The following is a 20,422-nucleotide window of genomic DNA, read 5'->3' on the forward strand; positions in this document are numbered from 1 at the left end:
TATTTTACATGACGAAAATTAAATCTCAACCATGGCACCAAAAGAGTTAAGAAGGCGTTTCTACTTTTCTACTAATTTTTCTAACTTTTGACTGGTACTGTCACTTATTTTGTTTTGTAACTTCGAAAAGGGATCGTAACAGCAATAATACGGTGATGTGAATCCCATTATGCTGTTTTCGGTTTGACAGTATTAGTCTATGGGCCAGATTCACTAAAGGATTATGTGGCTTTTGCATGACGCAAACGGGTAAAAATGCAGCAAACATCACATCTAATTCACAAAGCAGGTGTGGAGGGTGAAATGTGTCTCTAATTGCGCTGCAAAGCTGCGTCTCGGTGCGCCGGTCGTATCTTGCGCGTATTTAAATAGCTAATATGCATATATTTGCCGGAAAACTTGCCGTCGTCTAAGCAAATGAGCTTCATAGATAAACAATGTGCAATTCACGGATTTTGACAAATAAAGCGAAAGGCAATTTTGGGGAAGCGGATAAAATGAGCTCAAAGATGCTGTAAAAGTGGCGTTCCTCATTGGATTGTACATTATTCAACAAGACAGCATTGGATGGTTTGAAACACTTCCTGTAAAAAAAGTGTATTGTTAGTTCATATCAGAAAGTGATGACCAGCCATTATATTAAAAAAAAAAAAAAAAATCACATGCACATTTCTACCCATGCCAACATCAATCTCTGAAAATAATAAAAGGACCACATCCATGGAGTAGTTTATGAGTATTAAATGAATATAATGTCTTATTCTCCTAAGCATTTATAGCAGCCATGAGGAAAATGCTTGAGTATGTCCTTAATATCTAAAAACTTTAAATCTTTGCACGTTAGATGTCCAATTTTGGAGACAATTCATAGGTTTTCCCATTCCCAACTCCTCAGTCTCGTGTTCTGACAATCTCATCTCTCTATACTACTTTTAACTAAAGGTGCCTTTCTTTGGAGTCAATAACATTCTAAAATATGATCCAAGCAACTAGCAGGACTAAAAATTGAATGAAATGGTGAATTAAAAAAACAAAAGGGTAGCAACAATGGCATTAGGTTGAGTTTTAAACAGTTGAAATGAGTGAACGTGTCCTATTATTCTTCCACAGTGTTCTTGGCTCAAAGCAAGCATTTTTCTCTGCCTTGTGTCGAGATCAGGAGCAAAACCAGTACAATGTACACTCAAGCTGTCAGACTTTATGAATGTCTTTACGCTTTAAGACGGAGCAAATTATGGGTGAAAAAGAAGTGCTATTACAGGTGTTATCAGTGTCTACAAGTTCATTCCTTGTGGATTTGGCCCTATGTTTATTTGTCTGAACTATTTTTGAACCCCAATAAACCTTCGTCATCCTACTACAAAATACAAATATCTTAAACCTCTGGAAAAACAAAACAAAACACTAAAGCTAAACAAAGAGCTAAACTTTACATTCTTCACTTCAATCATACACATCAAAATTAAGTAGATGAACTTTGAACAAAATAAAGAGATCACCCACTACAATGCCTAGTGTGTGTTACCTCGCCACTAGATTGCATTAAGCCATCATATTCAATAGGAAGCATATACATCAAACAGCATCTATGTTCAAAGTGTGCCATTGTGACTAAACTGCAATTACCAATCATGTCCACTAGGGAGGATACACACACCATCGTGATTCAGGTGTCCTTATCTCTGAAGTATTTTTTTTTTTTTCCAGACACTAACATAAAACAAAATTCACGTGCAAAACATATCATATTACCCGTCAAATACACTACAAGCAAAAAACAAGGTTTTGCTAATTAAAAAAAAACACAAAAATAGCGCAACACTTAATTATAAACATTGTATTTTTCCTAAGGTCTGTGCAATGAATGTGTTGAGCAAGAGTGTGTATTCAGTTCAATTCATGAAACCTTGACTCTGTTGACTTCCCGAGCCATGCCCAGCTTTTTCTACGAGAACAAAGTGTTTCTCAGTGGACTACATTAAGGACACTTTCTTCCTAATTGTATCTACTGCATATTAATGCTTTAGAACTCAAGCAGTCCTTCCTTGTTGTGTTTATGAATGTTTACTGCATAATTAGACTATATCCTTTCATGTTCCCAAGTATATTGCACTTTAAACTTTTCTTCAAAGTTTGGAAGATTTAACTGGATGAGGAGACAAACCATTGTGGCTACAGGTGGTGATGATTACAACAAATTAAAATGGTGAATGAAGTTTATTGTTCTGTCTGGCTTAATTTATCGTTTTTAAAAAGTTTTGGTCATTCGCTGGCCAAACATCAGTCTGTCGTTCTTTCAGTCACGATCCACAACTCGTGACCATAGATGAGGACAGGAACATACTGGGTGTGTTTCCTTATGAACTTCCCTTCAGTCAAGCTTGCAATATGTTATTTCTGTATTAGTAGCATCTTCCAAGGCCAACAAGCATGTCTTGTTCCAAGACCGGGCAGTGGATTGATGGCTCACAGCAGGTCCATTGCACCCCGACATCAAACCTTCATACCATGACAGGAAATCGTTGCCAGTTGTGTACCTGTATGTCCTTATGCGTATCTGGTTTCTTTTCTGAGATGGACCAACTATACCCAGACAAGCCTCGCTTGCAGGAAATCAACAAAATATGGAATTGTGGAGGAAATAATTTTGGTTGTTAAATTTGCTCAAAGATACTTGTATGTTTAATGCAAAAGGGAAGTAATGGAAAATTATATCAAACGGACATCAGGATAAAATTAAAACTACTGATGAACAGTGTTTCCCTGATTTTTTTAAATATGGTAAAATATAGTCCAAATGTTAGTAATTATCTATCTATCTATCTATCTATCTATCTATCTATCTATCTATCTATCTATCTATCTATCTATCTATCTATCTGTCTTTGGAAGTACAGTATGTTGTTTTAACATTTAATCTGCATGTACATTTGAACGTACAAGTGTTTTTTACTTGTAAAAAACAAGTAAAATATTTTCAAGTATGTTTGATACGATTTAAATACATTCAAATACATTTGTAAGTAAGTTCGAGCACATTTAAAATGACATTCAAACATAGTTTTACTGTAAAACACATTGTTCTGCCCACAGTAATATTTGTTGAGAAATGTTTCCAAATGATGTAGTTCTTTTGTTCTGTTTACAATCACGTGTTCGTTCCGTGTATTTAGCTTCCGCTTTCTACTTTATTTTGAAGGCGCAAACAGGAAGTCGCCGTGTGTAACGGTAGCATATAGGCCGTGCTTAGAAAAGAACGTGCGCAACTTACCTACCTCCGGCTGGACATTGTGTTTGTCTTCGTGCTTTCTTGTCCCTCCGAACGCAATGGCTGTAAGTCCTGTATTTTGCAGTGTTCTAGACATTGTTTTGGTTGAATTTATATGAATGTTAATGGCCGAATTAGCATATTTAAAGATCGCGAACGTGTTCGTTTAGCATCGCTAATTGCTAGCTGACCTTAGCATCTAAGCTAATTCATTTTCTACGGAAGTCATTTGTGACGCATTTATTTCGTTAGCAAAGTGCTAATGCTAATTTCGTTTGTTTTCAGTTTCACTCTGAATGTTCATGAACCTCAAGTCATCCCAAGTGTAATAAAAGGAGCAAGACGCTCAGCTACCTGGCTCATGAAACTAATGAGTTTGGCTTGCTGTTGAACAACGTTCACATACTACGTGTATCCAACACGTTGCGATAACAGTACACACATGAAAATGTTTACTCCTTATTAGTAGCATTTTTCTTTTTTTTTCTTTTTTTTTTTAAGTCGAAAGCCTGTTGCAGCATGGTAAAAACCGTACAAGTACATTCATTTGTATTTGTTGTAAATACGTTTGACCATATTTATATAGCATCATAAATTTGTTGTGACAGTTTTACAGGTACGGTCAAACAATTTTAAAATACTTAAAAATGTTTACACCATATCAGCAGTGCCACACTTTCGAACTGAAACAACAGAGAACTAATGTAACAAATTTAATTTCAGGCTAATGTTGAGGATTTCCTTAATATTTTGATGTCCTTTTTGGCTTCTTTCATTCTGAATGTTTCACTTGCCGGCACAATAAAACATGACAGCGTGAAAATCCAACCTGACTTTTCAGAACTTCCTCTCGACAGCGGGAAATTACCTTCAATAACATCGCTTCAACTGTGCGTAGACCCGTTCATGCTGAGACGGATCAAACTGACTTCATTAAAGGATACGCTCCATCTTTCTGATATTCAAGGGTGAGGAAATCTCACATTACTTTGTTATTTCTGTTCCCACTCAGGTTGACGGAAACTCAGAATTCCCTCCAGACATTTTTTTTTGACACTATCTGCCGGTTTAAATAAAAAATCAAACATTCACATTCATGCATTATCCAGTGCATTTCAGGGGAAAACGGGCTTTCTTTCTCTGTGATGGCTGGCAGAAATAGCGACTAAACAAACATCTCAGAAGAAATAGGAAAGGAGGAGTGTTGGGAGTAGAGATTTTTGCTGCTTATGTAACACAAAATATTTTAAAAACTGTGGGTGACCATACAGAATGTTTTAAATTGTATTTTAAATGTATTAATTGTATTTTTATTTGTACTGTTTATTTTGTCTTTACACTGTAAGGTAGGGGCTCCCAACCTTTTCATCACCGGACTGGTCATTTTTATTATGAACGGCAAATAAATGGGAAATACTTTTGAGGCTGACGCCTAAAGATGTACAAAATGTACAATGCACAAATTTACACTGTTTAAATCAATCTAGGGCAGCACAATTAATCGAATTTTAATCGCAATCGCGATATTGGCTGTCATGATTACTTAAGATGATCCTCGGCGATATTAACATTTAAAAAGTCAAGGACTTTTTTATTTCAAGTAAAATCGAGTACTACGTCATCCTACCGTTAGGGGGCACTGTTCCCCAAAGCCTCAGTTTTCCACACCCTAATACAGTGGGTCCCCAATTTATGAGATTAATTGAAATCTAGAAATCAGAAAAAAACGTACTTATATATGTGGACATGGGATTTGGAGTGAATAGTTTTTCTCAAAATTTTCAAAAGTAAACAATATAGATGGACATTGTCATCAAGAGATAGAACAATAAAATGAATAAATAAATGAACAATGCTGACTTTTCATGTATGAATTACATACCGTTAGACTGATGTTCCCATGACTCAAATTGGCACCAGGAATGTGAAAATAGCAAAAAAAAAAAAAATATTTTTCGAGTTTCTCAGGTCAGAGTTTTGGCTGTACTTGAAGCCCACCTCTTCTTTATATTTCTTTCACACTCCATCCCAATTGTGGAAGGTTAGCAGCACATATGTGCAGCATCATAGGCTAGCTAATAAAATACTACATGTCCAGGGGACGCGCATGATGCCAGTCTCCACCACAACACCCCTGTTTGCCCTATAATGCCATGAACTGACTCAAAGACACAAAGCTGATTGGCACAGTTGCGGTTAAAAAGTCAATGTAGGAAAGATGCTAAGTATATATTTTGGACTACATAATATTTTGCACAATCATTCTTATCTGTATAAAAATTCTTCCTCTCCATCTACGACTATGCCATGTTCAGAATGGGAGTCTATTCCTTTATGTGCTTCATTATCACTGCCTTCAATGCTCTTTTACTGTTATTTTACTGTCTACTTTATTATTTGCTCTATTGTGTGGAAAGTACAGTATTTTCCGCACTATAAGGTGCACCGTATTATAAGGCGCACCCTCAATTAATGACATATTTTAAAACTTTTTCAATCACAATCTAGTAATACTCAAATAACAATAATAACTCAAATAATAACTCAAAACTTTCAATAGCATAAGAACTCAATGTCAATATGACCAACCTTGTTCAACAGTAAACACACAAAAGAAACAGGTAAAGCTTACTTTATCAGTTCATTCCTCATCTACGAATCCCAATCTCAATATTGATCCGTATATAAGGCGCACCTGATTATAGGACGCACCATCAGCTTTTTAAAAAAAATAAGGCTTTTAGGTGTGCCTTATTGTGCGGAAAATACGGTAAGTCTGCTCGGTTAAGTGAACAGAATAAGAATTTCATTGTGTAGTCACTGTAGTGTTACTAAGCATATGACAATAAAACTGAATCTTAAAAAACTCTTTGTACTCATCCGGACATTAGTCAAGAAAGCAAGACTTAGAAAAAAAAATTAAAGTTTGCTATTCAACTTTAAAATAATGATAAACCTTCTTATAATTATATCTGTGTTGCTTTTTTTTTTTTTTTCACTGAGCTAATTTGATCTGAGGACTAAGCAGGATCATAAGCAAATACCAGGATAAAGGTTCACTAGAAAGCAGGCCTAATAAGATTACAACAGCTATAAAGGCCATTAATTGTGTTTAAATGTCAGGCGTTGGAGTTCTGCACTTGTAACAGCAGAAGTAGTGGAGGAAAATACTATTCAGACACTATATTGTAATTCAACTAATTCATTAAAGCTCGGATTCAGACCGAAAAGTGGCTTTGACTATTTGTTTAGCATTTAAGCAGTGGGTCATGAATTAGCTCAACAACCCTATTGTGTTTGTAAGTTGACACACATCTATGTTTTTCCTAGTTGTGAATATGAGTGAGACTGCTTGATGGTAGTTATGGACCCCGAAAATGGTTAGCAACCAATAGAAGATGAACAAATGGTTGAAGGAATATTAACCCTAATATGTAAGGATATTTTCATTATATTCATTGGAATCATCTCACCGTCTTTATTGGGCTGGATCCTGGCGCCTTTGTGCTTCCAAATGATGAAGGGCACTGGGGAACCAACCACGTCACAGACAATGTCGGCGTCATCGCCCTCGTTGAACTCCTGAGGACTGGGAACATTCTTGAAGGTGATCTTTTCTGAAAGTATAAAACCCGGAGGATAATGACGCGATCCGGTTGGTCGTACAAAAATCAAAAGTTACTCACGAAAGATCTTGACTTGGACGGTGGCCTGGGCCTCCTTGTCGCCGCTCTTTGCCACACACTTGTAGATGCCTGCGTCGTCCACATCAGCATGGTAGATGGTGAGGGTAGAGGTGGTTTCGTCATTGCGACTCACTTGGATGTTGGGGTTGTTTGGAAGGATCTTTTCCCCGTTGGGCGCAAACCAGTCAATGTCTTTCGCATCTCCCACCACTGAAGAAAAAGTAACATTTATTTAAATGCATCTGTGTTACATAGGTCTAGAACAGCGCTTCTTAACTTTTTTTCAGTGATCTACCCCTGCAGCCCCCCCGAAAAAGTCCCTCTAAACCAGGTCAAAACATTTTTGGATGAAAAAAAATAAAAGACTATAATTTATTGCGGCACTGAAGTGCAAATTGTTAGAATAATTGTACATAGGCTATCCCAAATTTGTTTTCTGCAATAAATATATTTGTAGATTAGTGGATTAATATTTCCTGTTACTGTTGTTTGTGAAGAAGAAGAATTGACGCGACTCAAGCAGCTGTAAAACAGAGACAAGCACTATGACCCAACCAAAGGGCAAAAGCAGGTCGCTCTTGATGTTCCTGAGGAAGAAGATAGCAGCATGGACTCGTAAACTGCATTGCTCTCTGTCATAAACTGTTGTTTACATTGTTGCCAAATCTCTCTCCCAAATCTTTAGGGCAGCAATGGCTTTTGTATCTAGTTTCAACCCAAATGAATAATCGAGGAAGTGGAAAGTATCTGTAACCAGACTGGAAGGAGATCTTAGAAGGCTCTCCTCGCGAGAAAAAGAACCTAGTTGTCTTCTTTCTTGTTTGTCGTTTAAATGTTCTAGGTTGCCTGAACCTGACATAAATCCGAAAAACAAGTAAGCAAACAAAAAATGTAATTGCCAACAAAAAAACTCACGCAAAATTACCAAAGTCAAAAGGCAATGGCACATCAAAAAACACACACAAAAAAAGCACAAAAGGCAATTAGTTGTAAATACAAAACGAATATGCATTAAAGAAGACAAAATACAACTGTAAATCAAAAACTCACTCGCAAAAATATAACCACAAACAAAAAAAATGAAACACAACATATTCAAAAAATGACAAACAAAAAACATAAGGAAATCAACCTCAAACAAAAACAAAAACACATGACAAAGACACATCACAAAGGTTTTGCATTGATACGAACTCATTTGCGTAAGCGTTGACTGGTTCGTGGTGATAAAAAGGTTGGAGACCATTGCTGTATACCATTTATTCGCATGTATAGACCCAGAATTCTCTTCTGAAGAGCAACCACCACATTTCCATGCCCTAATTCCTTGTCAGTGAGCCATAACTGTGGCTGTTTGAACTGGTGTATTAGCGCTCCCTCTTGTCCAATCAGCTTTGAGTCCGCCTAATCTACCACTTTCGTGGCAAAATGTCATTGTGCTTTGCATTTGTGAATGGTATGTTATTTGATTGTGATTCCTGATTTTGTCTCTTGTGATGTGATGTTTTTGTTACTTTGCTTTTTTCTGATTCCCTATTTGCAGTTGTATTTTGTCTTTTGTGATGCATTTCTGTTTTTTGTTTGCAACAAATTTTCCTCTCCTTTTTATCATTGGGTTTGCCATTGTGTTTTGTCTTTTGTAAAGTGTGTGTGTGTAATGTGTGTAGTGTGTTTTTTTTTTGTCTGAAATTACCTTTTTTTTGTGTGCTTTCTTAATTATTTTTGTGATTGGCACTCCAAGGCAGGCATATAAAACAGAATGCTGTGCCATACTTGTCCGATCTAATAAACTGTTGACCAACATATGTAGTGTTATCTCTAGGCGTATTTATTTCAGCAGCTTCAAAGGACAGACGGCGTAACATCATCTGTTTTATATTTGGTTCATCTGCTGGATAACATAACAGCCTCACTAATGGCCTCACTAATGTGCATCCAAAGAAACCTCAAAACAAAGGCATACAACATTTTGCAAATTAATATCCATAACACCATTTAGCAATATGAAAATGAGCTCACCATTGAGTCTTGAGGCGGCAGCCTCAAAATGTACAAAAATGTACACAAATCACATTTTTGAAATCAATTATGTAACCAAATTACAAATGTCCCTCATTTCCATGCAAAATGTTAATTAGATACAAATGAGTACTTATCACTGCAAAACCTTTGCATATGCTAGCATAGAGAAAAGGGAAACACCTGGCACAAACAAAAAGCTTAACGCTTAACGCCTACAAGGCAGCATTATACAGGGTGCCCATATAGTCTCTTTACCATTTCAAAAATTTAGTAAAAATGCAATTGAGTGGATATTTCATTCAGATTTGTTCTATTGTATTCAGCGTTTATTAAAGTTTTTTTTTTTTTTATCTCTTTCAATACACTCCTAAAGGGGCACCATTAGTTGCATGAAGCACATCAAGACGGTACTTGATTTCTTGCCATTTTTGCTGTTACATAGCCTCATCAATTGTGGCAATGGCATCAGTAATCCTTTGCTTAAGGTCAGTAATATCCCTTATCTTTGTTCAATACACGAACAAAGATACACACAAATGCAGTGTGATGAAAAAAAAAAACTTTAATAAACACTGAATACAATAGAACAAATCTAAATAAAATATCTATTACATTTCATTGTTAATCATTTTTTTTAAATGGTAAAGAGACTTTATGGACACCCTGTATAACATGCTAAAATTAGCTAGGTCTACAGTCACAGGTTTTTGCATCAACAAACAAACCAATTTTGGGCATATTATCATAAATGACGTCATTTACAAAAAGAGTACAATTTACAGACACACATGGGCCAGATTACACAGAGACAAAACACCGTGTGTGTCACCGACAGGGAGTGTTCACAGCTCAAGCCACACCGTCTTTCCTCACTACAAATTGTAACAGTGGCCAGAGGCGGCGTCAAAAAACAAAGATCTAGCCAAACAAAGCACCAGTCAATGAACTGTTAAAGAATAAATGAGTTACTCACAACTAAATCAGTTTTAAAACATCATTATATCAGGTGCACCCCGTGCGGCTCAGTATCAGTACCGGTCAGTACCGGTACCGTGGACCGGTGTTTGGGGACCTCTGGTTATTGCACTGATTCTTTAAGAACAGGGTGTAAAAAGGACATCTTGTGCATCTTGTTGTGTTAGCCCCGCTTCCATAGAAACAAGTGGGTTTGCGCTTAATGAATTAAAGCCAACCTGAATTTATATGTCACTGGATTGCAAGTGTGAAAAAGGCTATTCCCATGCGTCTTTGTGTTGAGAGCAATTCTGCTGATGTCACCATCAATATAATTGCGTGAAGCTGTAACTGTGAATAAATGGTAGCTGTACGTCCACGCCTCTGTGTGAAAGCTGGAAATGAGCGATTTCTGGCATTTTTCAGGGATAGAATGCAATGCCTGCATTTTGAGACCTTTGGAAAACTGGAACGAAAATCATTTTTCTTCCTGGAACTAAAACCTGGAGGGAAAGTAGAAGATATTCCACAAGAGCCAACAGCAATAGTTGAGGTAAAATTATAGGACTTGCTTCGGAAACAGTACTAGCAGGAGAAAACCAGAGGAAGACAAAAAAGAATAAAATAAACTTGTTGCGTTAGAATGCATCACATCTGCCTCAGCTGGGATCTCTGGTGTAATATGCCTGACTGACAACCAGGCCCTCAGAACTGAATACTTATTGGCGGCACTATCGCGGATGGCTGAATAGTCAAACAAAAATGCATTTGGAAAAATATGAAGTGAAACCCCAACGTCTTCTTCATCGTTGTGTAACACTCCTCGGCCGGCTGACCAAGCAAATGTTTCCTTTTAGATGCACGCTGTCTTGTGAACCCCTGACGGACATCTGTCAAGGAATACTGCTGTGGTCTTTAATAACTGACCGACCACACACGATTACCACACAGACAGCACAGCATTTGGTGGTGCAAAGTACTACATTTCCTCTAAGTGCAATTTGTGGAATAGGAATCAATCAGCAACATTAATCAGTTTTCATCCGTCTCCATGAACAGCCATTTTTACTACTTATTGTTAACTGAAAATGAAAAAGTATGAGCTTGAGAATGTCACATGATCAAACCCAGGAAATAGGTGAGCCATGACAGTTAAGTCAGGCCTCAGACACTAAGATCTAATTTTCAGTCAAGCAAAAGTGGCAAAATGGCCGCCACGGGAGATGGATGAAAACGGTGGAATTTTGCTGCTAAATACATATTCACGGATTGCAATTATAATCTGAATGTTTAGACTACTGGTGGCATATGGAATACAGTGGACCCCCAGTTTACGATGTCTATGCCTTACATATTTTGCACCTTACAATGTGGACCGCAACATTTTTTTGTCTCCTCTTTATGCCATTTTTATTTTTGCTTTACGACATAAAAAAAATAAAATTAAAAAAATATTCTCTTCCCAAAGATGGCAGTCATTGTGGGCCCGTGTTTACTAGGGCCAACACGCTCATACATCACTACACGCACCACTGTCTACATCACTACAATGCTGGTACGCTATTGGTCAGCGTCACGACTCCCTAAGATACTGGTCTACTATTGGTTGGCGTCACGGGTCACTAATATGCTGGTCTGCTATTGTTCGGTGCATGGGGTCATAAAGATGGCTGCCTAAAGAGTTTATTTCATGTGGGAGTTCTTTTAATATTGTGTTTATCATGTATTTCAGTGCTTAATTCAAACTTGAATTGGTAAACCATGGGTCCCAAGATTGCTAGTGATATTAAAGGAGAGAAGTAAGAAAATGATTGGAATGGAAACAAAATACGTAGAAGAAATACGTAGAAGGCTAACCTAGCCTAGGCTGGGCTACCCTCACTCGGGAATATGGCTAAAACAAGCTTGTTATATTACATTTATATATTTTTTAATTATTATGTTATTTAATTGTATACATGTATATATATATATATATATATATATATATATATATATATATATATATATATAGGGAGTCGATGACCGCTGACCAAAGCCGTACCCAGCATTGTAGTGATGTAGACCAGTGGTGCGTTGTAGTGATGTATGAGCGTGTTGCCCTAGCTAAACAGGGCCCACAATGACTGCCTTCTTTGGAGAGAATATTTTTTAATTATATTATTTTATGTCGTAAAGCAAAAATAAAAATGGCATAAAGAGAGACAAAAACATGTTCGCGGCTCCACATTGTAAGGTGACAAAATATGTAAGGCATATAGACATCTGTAAACAGGGGGCCCACTGCATATAACAAAGTTAAGAAAAGGTCCTTATCTTAATGATTAAAATTAGCTACTACTCGTATTTATTTTACTTAGATCACAACATTGGCATAACCATGGTTTTATATTTGCATAAAACGTGACTTGTTTTTGTACTCAAGGAAAGTTCAAAGCTACCTTAGTTTTACTTAAGTATGAGAGTTTTTCTTCCATTCCTAAGATCTTTTTTTTTTAACGTAAACAACTTGTAAATGTACTTCTACAGTACATTGGGGTACTAGCTTACCTTCGCACAGGAAAAACTTGGACTCTCCCACGCTGATCTCCCTGTGAGTTGGAGTAACCTGCACCTGGATGGCAGCTGTGGGGGCAGAATATGTATTGTCAGTACAGATAAAAGACACTTGGATTAACACGATTGGAACAGGATTATAGATGGAAAGACTTCATAGTCATTTTTACTGTCGTTGTTAGCAGTGCCAACATGTAAGAGATTTGAAAGTTGCTTTTTCTAAAAAAATTTTGGTTTTAGAGAAAAGCAAACACGCTCTTTGTCGTAAATTCATTGGAAATCTATCAGACAATAAATAACCTATGTCCATTGGAAATCTATCAGACGATAAATAAACTATGTCCAGCTGTGTTTTTCCTAATCATCTGCATTGCTACATTTAGATGTTTGTTTGTGCGTGTTTGAATTACTTCCTGCTACACGTCTATGTTCTTTTTCTCCAATTGACAGCAAATCCCGAATCCAAAATTTCCTAGCAAAGCATGATATATCTAAAATGAGTCATCCTCATCGTCATTTGACAACATCCAGCGTGTATGTTATCATCTCCCGAATTATTGTGAAAATAAATGAATTAAACAAAATATAATAATTATTTCAAAAAAATTTTAATAGCACAGCAAGCAGGTGCAGGTATCAGATGGCGGGGTAAGAGTAAATGACGTATGATTGATATCTATGATGTTTTCTAGAAAACATTAATTTAACAATTTATAATCATGGATGATGGATGATTATAAAAATATTTTATGGCACCCCAGTGACTGCCCAGTCATCATCCATAAGGTAATACATGTGTATAGCATATTAAGTATCATAAGAGTATCAAAGAGCATTCATGACCCCTAATTTAGTTGATTGATATCAAAAGTGTAGCTCATCAAATTGCTTTTTGCCGGGTGCAACCATGACAGACTGCAGAAAAGTAAAAAAAAAAAAAAAAAAAACAACAAACAAAAAAAACTGGCCAGGACCTTGCTGAGAAGATGGTTTCCATCTCACAGACATGAACACCACCTCGACCCGAGCAAATATAAGAAAAAGGCTTCTTGGTTTGTTTGAGCTTAGCACCTCCTGAAGCTAGGCGTGCATTGCATTCTGAGATCAGGTTCATTGCACCCACTGTACCAGATTTATGAAGTAAATAAAACCAGGGTAAAAAAGAGACTGGATTAGTTTTGGGGGTATTTGTATTGTTGGCGTTTATGCATTGAACTACAGTGCATATCAATACTCCATAGAGGCAGTGATACCCTTTTTTCATTGATATACCCCTGTGAAAAACGTCTTCATCCAAGTAGCCTCTAATAAGTACTCTAATAAGTTTTTTTTGTTTTTTTAATGAAAACAAAAAAACACTTGAAACAGAGTGCTGTGTCATCCATGTCTGATTTACTAAACTTTGGAACTCTTGTCGCTGGGAATTTTATCCAACAATTCCAGAAGATAGACAGTCTAACATCATCTGTTTTATTTTTCTGGCTCATCTGCCATAAAATCATCACTATTGACTCTGTGAATCCCTCTAAAATAAAATAAAAGACATACAGCTGAGTCACAACAACATAATTTAGGAGTAAGTTTATTCATACTCCAAATACTCAAATAATCCAGTGTTCCTACTATTGCATTAAGAAGTGGTTACTTACATTTGCACATACCTGTTGAAATGTCACCCCTTAAGTTCCTTTACATATACCAAGGGGAACTCATACCCTTTTTTTTTTGTTCTTCAATAATGGCCCAAAAACCTATCACAAGTCCTGAGAGGGTTAAGGTAGGCTCCACCAAGACGCTTATAGCACCTGGTGTTCCCAGGTAGTCCATCACCTAACTACTAACCAAACCGGACACTGCTTAGCTTCCAAGAGCAGAACATTCTCAGGGTAGTATAGCTGTAACCGCCTCATCCACAGTGTCGACTGCGTAATTATTCACTGGTCGACTTACTTTTTGCCTCGGTTCTTGTTGCAATGCAACATTTCTCCATATAAGTCAGTTTCACTTTGGTTTTAAACCACATGTTTACTTGACATATAAAATATTGTTTAATATTGTTGCAAAAAGCTTCCCCTGAATAAGTGCCTCATACCGTTCCTCCAGAGGACATATAGAATATCGAATTAATATTACAATGCTTGTGTCACGGGAAAAACTATAATCTTGGTAGGACAGTAAGCATAATGAGAGATATGACTCAATAAAAGCATGCGAGGAGGGAGCAAAAACAACCTGACTTTCATTTATTGAATAAAGTAAGAAGAGTTAACTCATTCCCTTCCAGAATATGTTACCGCTCTCATTAACCCCTGGATGTCCTGGGATATTTTATATATTTTTTAATCATATATATATATATATATATATATATATATATATATATATATATATATATATATTATATATATATATATATATATATATATATATATATATATATATTAGGGCTGCACGATTTTATATTGCAATATTGCTACCACGATTATTGATTACGATTATTCATCATATCTGGTCAAACAAGTCTATTTATTGCACTTTTTTAAATGAGCAGTATATATAAACATAGCTTCAAGATTTGATACTGAAAAATAATTATAACAAACTAAAATAAATAATTATGGCAAAAACACTGACGGCAACACAGCTAAATTACTTGCTACTTAGAACCAAGCACATACTACCCACTTGTAACAACAGCTACAACAGCCTTCACATTTTTTTTTTGCAAGAAAAAAAAACACATACATATATATATATATATAGTATATATATATATATATATATATATATATATATATATATATATATATATATATATATATATATATATAATGTTTTTTTCTTTTTTTATGTATGATTTTCCTTTGAAATCACACATCAAAAACATCTAAAAGCGTGACTTGGGTCACAATTTCCCCCAGGAGTTAAGTAGGTCTTTCTTACAAAGTGTGGTAGGTAAAGAAACAAAAAGGTGATTCGTTTTAGTTGTGATTACAAACATCAACCAATCGAGACACAGCAATTGCATTCAGTAAGTAATGTAGTGAGTGGTGGGTTAGCTTCATTTTCAAGTTATTCCATTTGAGGTCAAGTGGCGAGCACATTCACACAAGCACACGCCTTGTGGTCGCGCTGCCGACAGCACAAACAAGAGGCAATGGCGCTGTGCTGGCCTCATGCACTCATCAAAAGCTTTCAGCTGTTCATAAAACAAGCACCTGCGACCTTCATACAGCAAATCTCCAGACTGCAAAGAAGAAGCGCGGTGACTGTCTTGGAGGTATTTTTATCCGCACTCTGAAGATTGATTTTTTTTTTTTTTTTTTAGCTCAGTGTAGGAAAAAATAAACACAAAAAACTGACTCAAGTCATTCCTGAATACTTTTCTCTTTCACTGGATTACTTGAACTGTGTGAGATTCTGTGTTTAAAAGATTTTTTTAAAGGTAATATTTTATTGCACTTTATCTTCTGGGGGTTCAAGGGGGGCGGACACAAGGCAAGGACTGTCGAGGAGCGAAAACGCTCATCACTCCAAAGATCTTCCTGTAGAAAAGATAAGGATGGGGGTGGGGTAATGGAGGACTGTTTGACAATATGTTTACAGTTGTTATTAACTATTTATAATTGTGGCATTTATGCAATATATGTTCCAAGTTAAGAATGTTAATTATTGTTATTTATTTGCTCGATTATGGAATGTAGTCTCCTGCTCGGAAGTGAACAGAATAAAAATAACATTGTTTGGTACTGTATAATAATACTATACATATGACAATAAAACTCTTGAATCTATGAATGCTGAGTTTGTGAAAACTGATTTAAAGTCAGTATACACTACTGTTTCTGAACATTTTGCACAGGATTTATTGTTGAATTAATCAAATTTTCTTTAAATAAATATTGCATACCTATTGCACACTGAATTCCGATCCCAGGTCTGATATAAGAAATCCCACTGAGCCTCAGCTATGTCAGCATGTGTCACAAGCAGGTGGGAGTCTGTTTTGCCTCTCACCAGGAGATTCCTGGGAACACTTCCTAATATCTCCTGCTACGATTCAGGCAAAATGAGATGCGGATGTTTCTCGAATAAATCATCGCTTCTTGACCAAAATAAGATGCTCCTGTTATGAGCTGCTTTTTATTAAGGAGTGTAAAACCTACAGCTGGTGGGCAATGGGCATCCCATGAGAGCATTTGATTGGGCCCACCAGGCAAAAAAAAATAAAATAAAAAATACAAATCTCTAAGGAATTGTTCCAAAAACTCGCACAAAAAAGTATTTGAATCCATTAGGGGTGCCACAAATTATTTTTTAAGTCGACTAAATACATTCAATAGTCGCAATTGGGCAACCAAACGGATATTATGTAAATCAGGGAATACTGCTCAAATCATATAAATGCAGGAATTGAAAATTGGAAAAAAACAATAAAATCCTTGCAGACATTTTTAAGTACACACATTACTCAAGGACTCGTTTCAACCTAAATTGCCAAAATACTCCCATCCTTTCAACTTACATTGTCATTTGACATGACTACACTTCCTCAGACCGCAAGTGAACTCGATGTCAGTTGAACAAAGGAACCTTCACAAGAACATACACTTTTTTTTCACCAAGCAACCCTCAAACATGGTGATAATTATTTATTTAATGAATAATAATATGTATTATTACTATTATTAGTATCATAAGGATTACGGCTTCGGTCTAACAAAATCGTGCACTCTTGAAAACATGATTTATCATTCAAAAAGCAATTTGGGACTGTCGACTGGTGTTTGAGTTTGAGACATGAATTCCAAATATTATGTCACAAACAGCATTGCAAAACAGCCTATTTTGAGTCTTGGTGTGTGTTCTGGTATTTTAAGTATTCACAATGACAGACTCTGGGAATTTAGAGACACCACAAGGTACCGTGTTTGCATCTATGCTTGCTAATGTTTGCTAGTTTTTTGTGTCAGAAATTAAATAAACCAACAGCCAACATGCTTCCTTTTCAGATGCTTGATTATTATTTGCGCTGTACTGTCATGAAGAGCAAATTTGCATTGCATTCAGTACTTTTGGTGGAATGCGCCCACGTTTTGTTGCTAACACAGGTTACCTTAACTTTGACACTACTTTCCACATAATGTATCGGTTTACACAATGAAATTACCAGGATTAACACTGCATAAATACGTCACAGACAAACAATAAAGCCAGCTGGGTGAAGCGCGGATGACACAGTTTCAACTGAAAAATAAAGCACCAAATGAATAAATACACAAATGATTGAGTGGTTGACAATTAAAACAATATTGATGCCAATTTTGACGTTGTTGTGACTAGCCGACCAATCATGGCAGCCTCATGACCCCTGATTGCAAATCACAACAAAAAACATCACTATTAATTACATTATTTACATTTTTCTGTGGACAGTATGGCTGTTCATCTTGTGCGCTACATCTACTTCACCAAGTTAATGCCTGCACCCTGTTAGCATGGATGCTGCATGGAAAAACGGCTAAACTCTGGTGCACTGTTTGCTTTTCCAGGTTGGAGGTAGATACAAAGAAAACAACGTATCCATTTCGTAGCCTTGCGTAGATCCCGTCAACCCCCTCTAAGACAATCCCACTGATTACATCTTCGGTGCTAAAGACAACAAAAACAAGTGCAAGGCGGTGTGAGAAGAATTGCTTTTCCCTGAGCCATTTTCTCACTCGGCGTCCTCGAAATAGCTACTTGCTCTCCACCTCGGAGGAATGAAGGGGGCCGCCGAGGCTCGTGTATCAAACATATGTGAGACTTATTTGAAAAAAGCCAAGAAAGACGAAAGATGATAGCCTGCCGTGCTTTCCCTCCCACGGGTACTGTTAACTCACTTGCATCACCTTGCACGACCCCAGAAAACTAATACAACATGCTGTTTGACGTTCAAAAGTGCTCCTGAGAAGAAACAACAATTTAGTGGTAAAGAATTGCATGATTGGTATTTGCCGCAATGCTCATTTGTATGTCAAAAATGCCACAATTTCTATTTTCAAGAAGTATACTGGGAAAATATGGACGTGGTATAGGGAGAGTGAAGAACAAAAAAGTTTGGTAAGATTCTCACTTTTATCCCAGAATTCTTGCTTTATTCTCAGTTCCATTTTAACGTCAGATTTCTGACTTTATTCTCAATTCTCACTTAAGATTGTGCAGTATGTTCAGAATTTTGACTTCAAAGTCAGAAATAAAAGTCAATTAAAAGGCAGATGAATACCTTTATAATAATAAAAAAAATAAAACTGGTTGTTTTTTTTCATGCTGCTTAACAATTAAATTGGCATACAAACTCTGCCTTACAAAACTGAACCCTGAGCAACAGTTATAACATTTTAATTCTTTAGCAAGTAGCAAAATGGCCACCCCCTGAGATGGATAGAAACTAGTCGTGTGCATACAAAGTCTTGTAAAATATACAGTATATAATACAGATGAGCTACTTTCATTCTAATTTTATGGATGTAAGATTAGTTGCTACAGTGGTCACTCGAAGGGTTACTAGCGGAGACTGTGAAATTCCTCAAAAAAATAACTTCATTTAGTGTCATTTAGTAATCCTTTAGCGCAGGTAAGGTGTGCAATACAATCCCCAAATTTAAAGGGGACTCAATCTCATACATATTTTAAACACATATTCAAATGAATATTCACATGTTCATATGGTTAATTGATGATTCATTTGTCAATATTATTAACTGGAGCTTTATTAGTAGTGCTGGGCAAATGAAGCTTTGTGAATTGAGCAAGATTTTTTTAAATTGGGTCTTTTTTTACACCAGTTTTTGATGCACACACGAGAAGATATTTGTTCATAAATACAGATTAATTAATTACAAATAAAGATTTATGAAAGTGAGTATTGTAGTACTGGTGAGAGAGATTTTTTTATTTTATTTTCGGTGTGCTTTTTGTGCAACTATGGCTATGTGCTATGGGGATCACTCAAAGAGTTTCATTGAGGTACATGATTATTTCAACATTTTTGGACTAAGTTGGTTTCTTTTTTTGGTCACAACTTCTCCATATTTGGAAAATACTCATGAGGAACCGATGATGAATTGAACATAAAACATTTGTCGACTTCTCAACAGCAACAAGACATGACGCCAACAACCTTGAAGTGCATTTCACAGTGGTTCAATCAAAACATAGGTCAGTGTTTTGAAGCACTTCAGTGTCAGGTTGCCATCACTAGTTATTATAGGAATGGGATGAGACACAAATTCCAGGGAACACGATGTCTCACAAGACTGTAGGAACGAGAACGAGACAAGAATAGATTTATGCAAAATTTGTATTATACTGTACAAAAATGCCTCATGTAAATTTTCCAATTTACAAAATTGGTTAATGTGTGAATGTAAACATAATCTAGCATTAAAAAAAAAAGATCTCTCTCTCTCTCTCTCTCCCTTGTAGAGCTGCAGCTATCGAGTATTTTGGGATTTGGATTAAAAAAAAAAGTTTTTTTTGCTTTGCTTGAGGAAAAGCAAATATAAACACAGTCCAAACAACACATTGCCAATTTATTATGAGTGACATTTTTTTTTATACATCAAAATTTGTTTATTTCACAATATAAACTGAGATTTTAGACTCTTTTACTATAGATCAGGAGTGTGTCAAAACTCAGTCCTTGTGGGCTGGTATCCTGCATGTTTTCTAGGTTTCTTTCCCTGACACATCTGATTCAAATGAGCAGATCATCAGCAAGCTCAGCAGAAGGCTGATAACACATTTGTGGGAACAACTAAAATAAATAAAAACATACCAAGGTGTGTGTGTGACATTATATTATTTGGGATGGTGAAGTTTATTTTGAAGTTCTCAAAACGTTGTTTTACTGTCATGCAGTGCATTATCAGGCAAGCGAATTCTCCTGTGTACC

General features: G+C 36.3%; 1 protein-coding gene across 6 annotated transcripts in view; it reads right to left on the minus strand.

Moving 5' to 3' along the window:
• Positions 1-20,422, minus strand: part of ncam1a (neural cell adhesion molecule 1a) — a 312,988-nt gene that overhangs the window by 73,538 nt on the left and 219,028 nt on the right. For all 6 annotated transcript variants that reach the window (XM_088440218.1, XM_088440217.1, XM_088440222.1 and 3 more), the window contains exons 2-4: positions 12,481-12,555; positions 6,955-7,164; positions 6,742-6,885 (exon numbers count right to left, since the gene is read on the minus strand). In XM_088440218.1, coding sequence (XP_088296344.1) covers positions 6,742-6,885; positions 6,955-7,164; positions 12,481-12,555 — 429 coding nt within the window. The remainder of the gene's footprint in view (positions 1-6,741; positions 6,886-6,954; positions 7,165-12,480; positions 12,556-20,422) is intronic.

Source organism: Hippichthys cyanospilos, chromosome 18 (genome assembly GCF_059441005.1).
Source record: "Hippichthys cyanospilos isolate Australia breed blue-spotted pipefish chromosome 18, RoL_Hcya_1.0, whole genome shotgun sequence".
Lineage (NCBI taxonomy): Eukaryota > Metazoa > Chordata > Actinopteri > Syngnathiformes > Syngnathidae > Hippichthys > Hippichthys cyanospilos.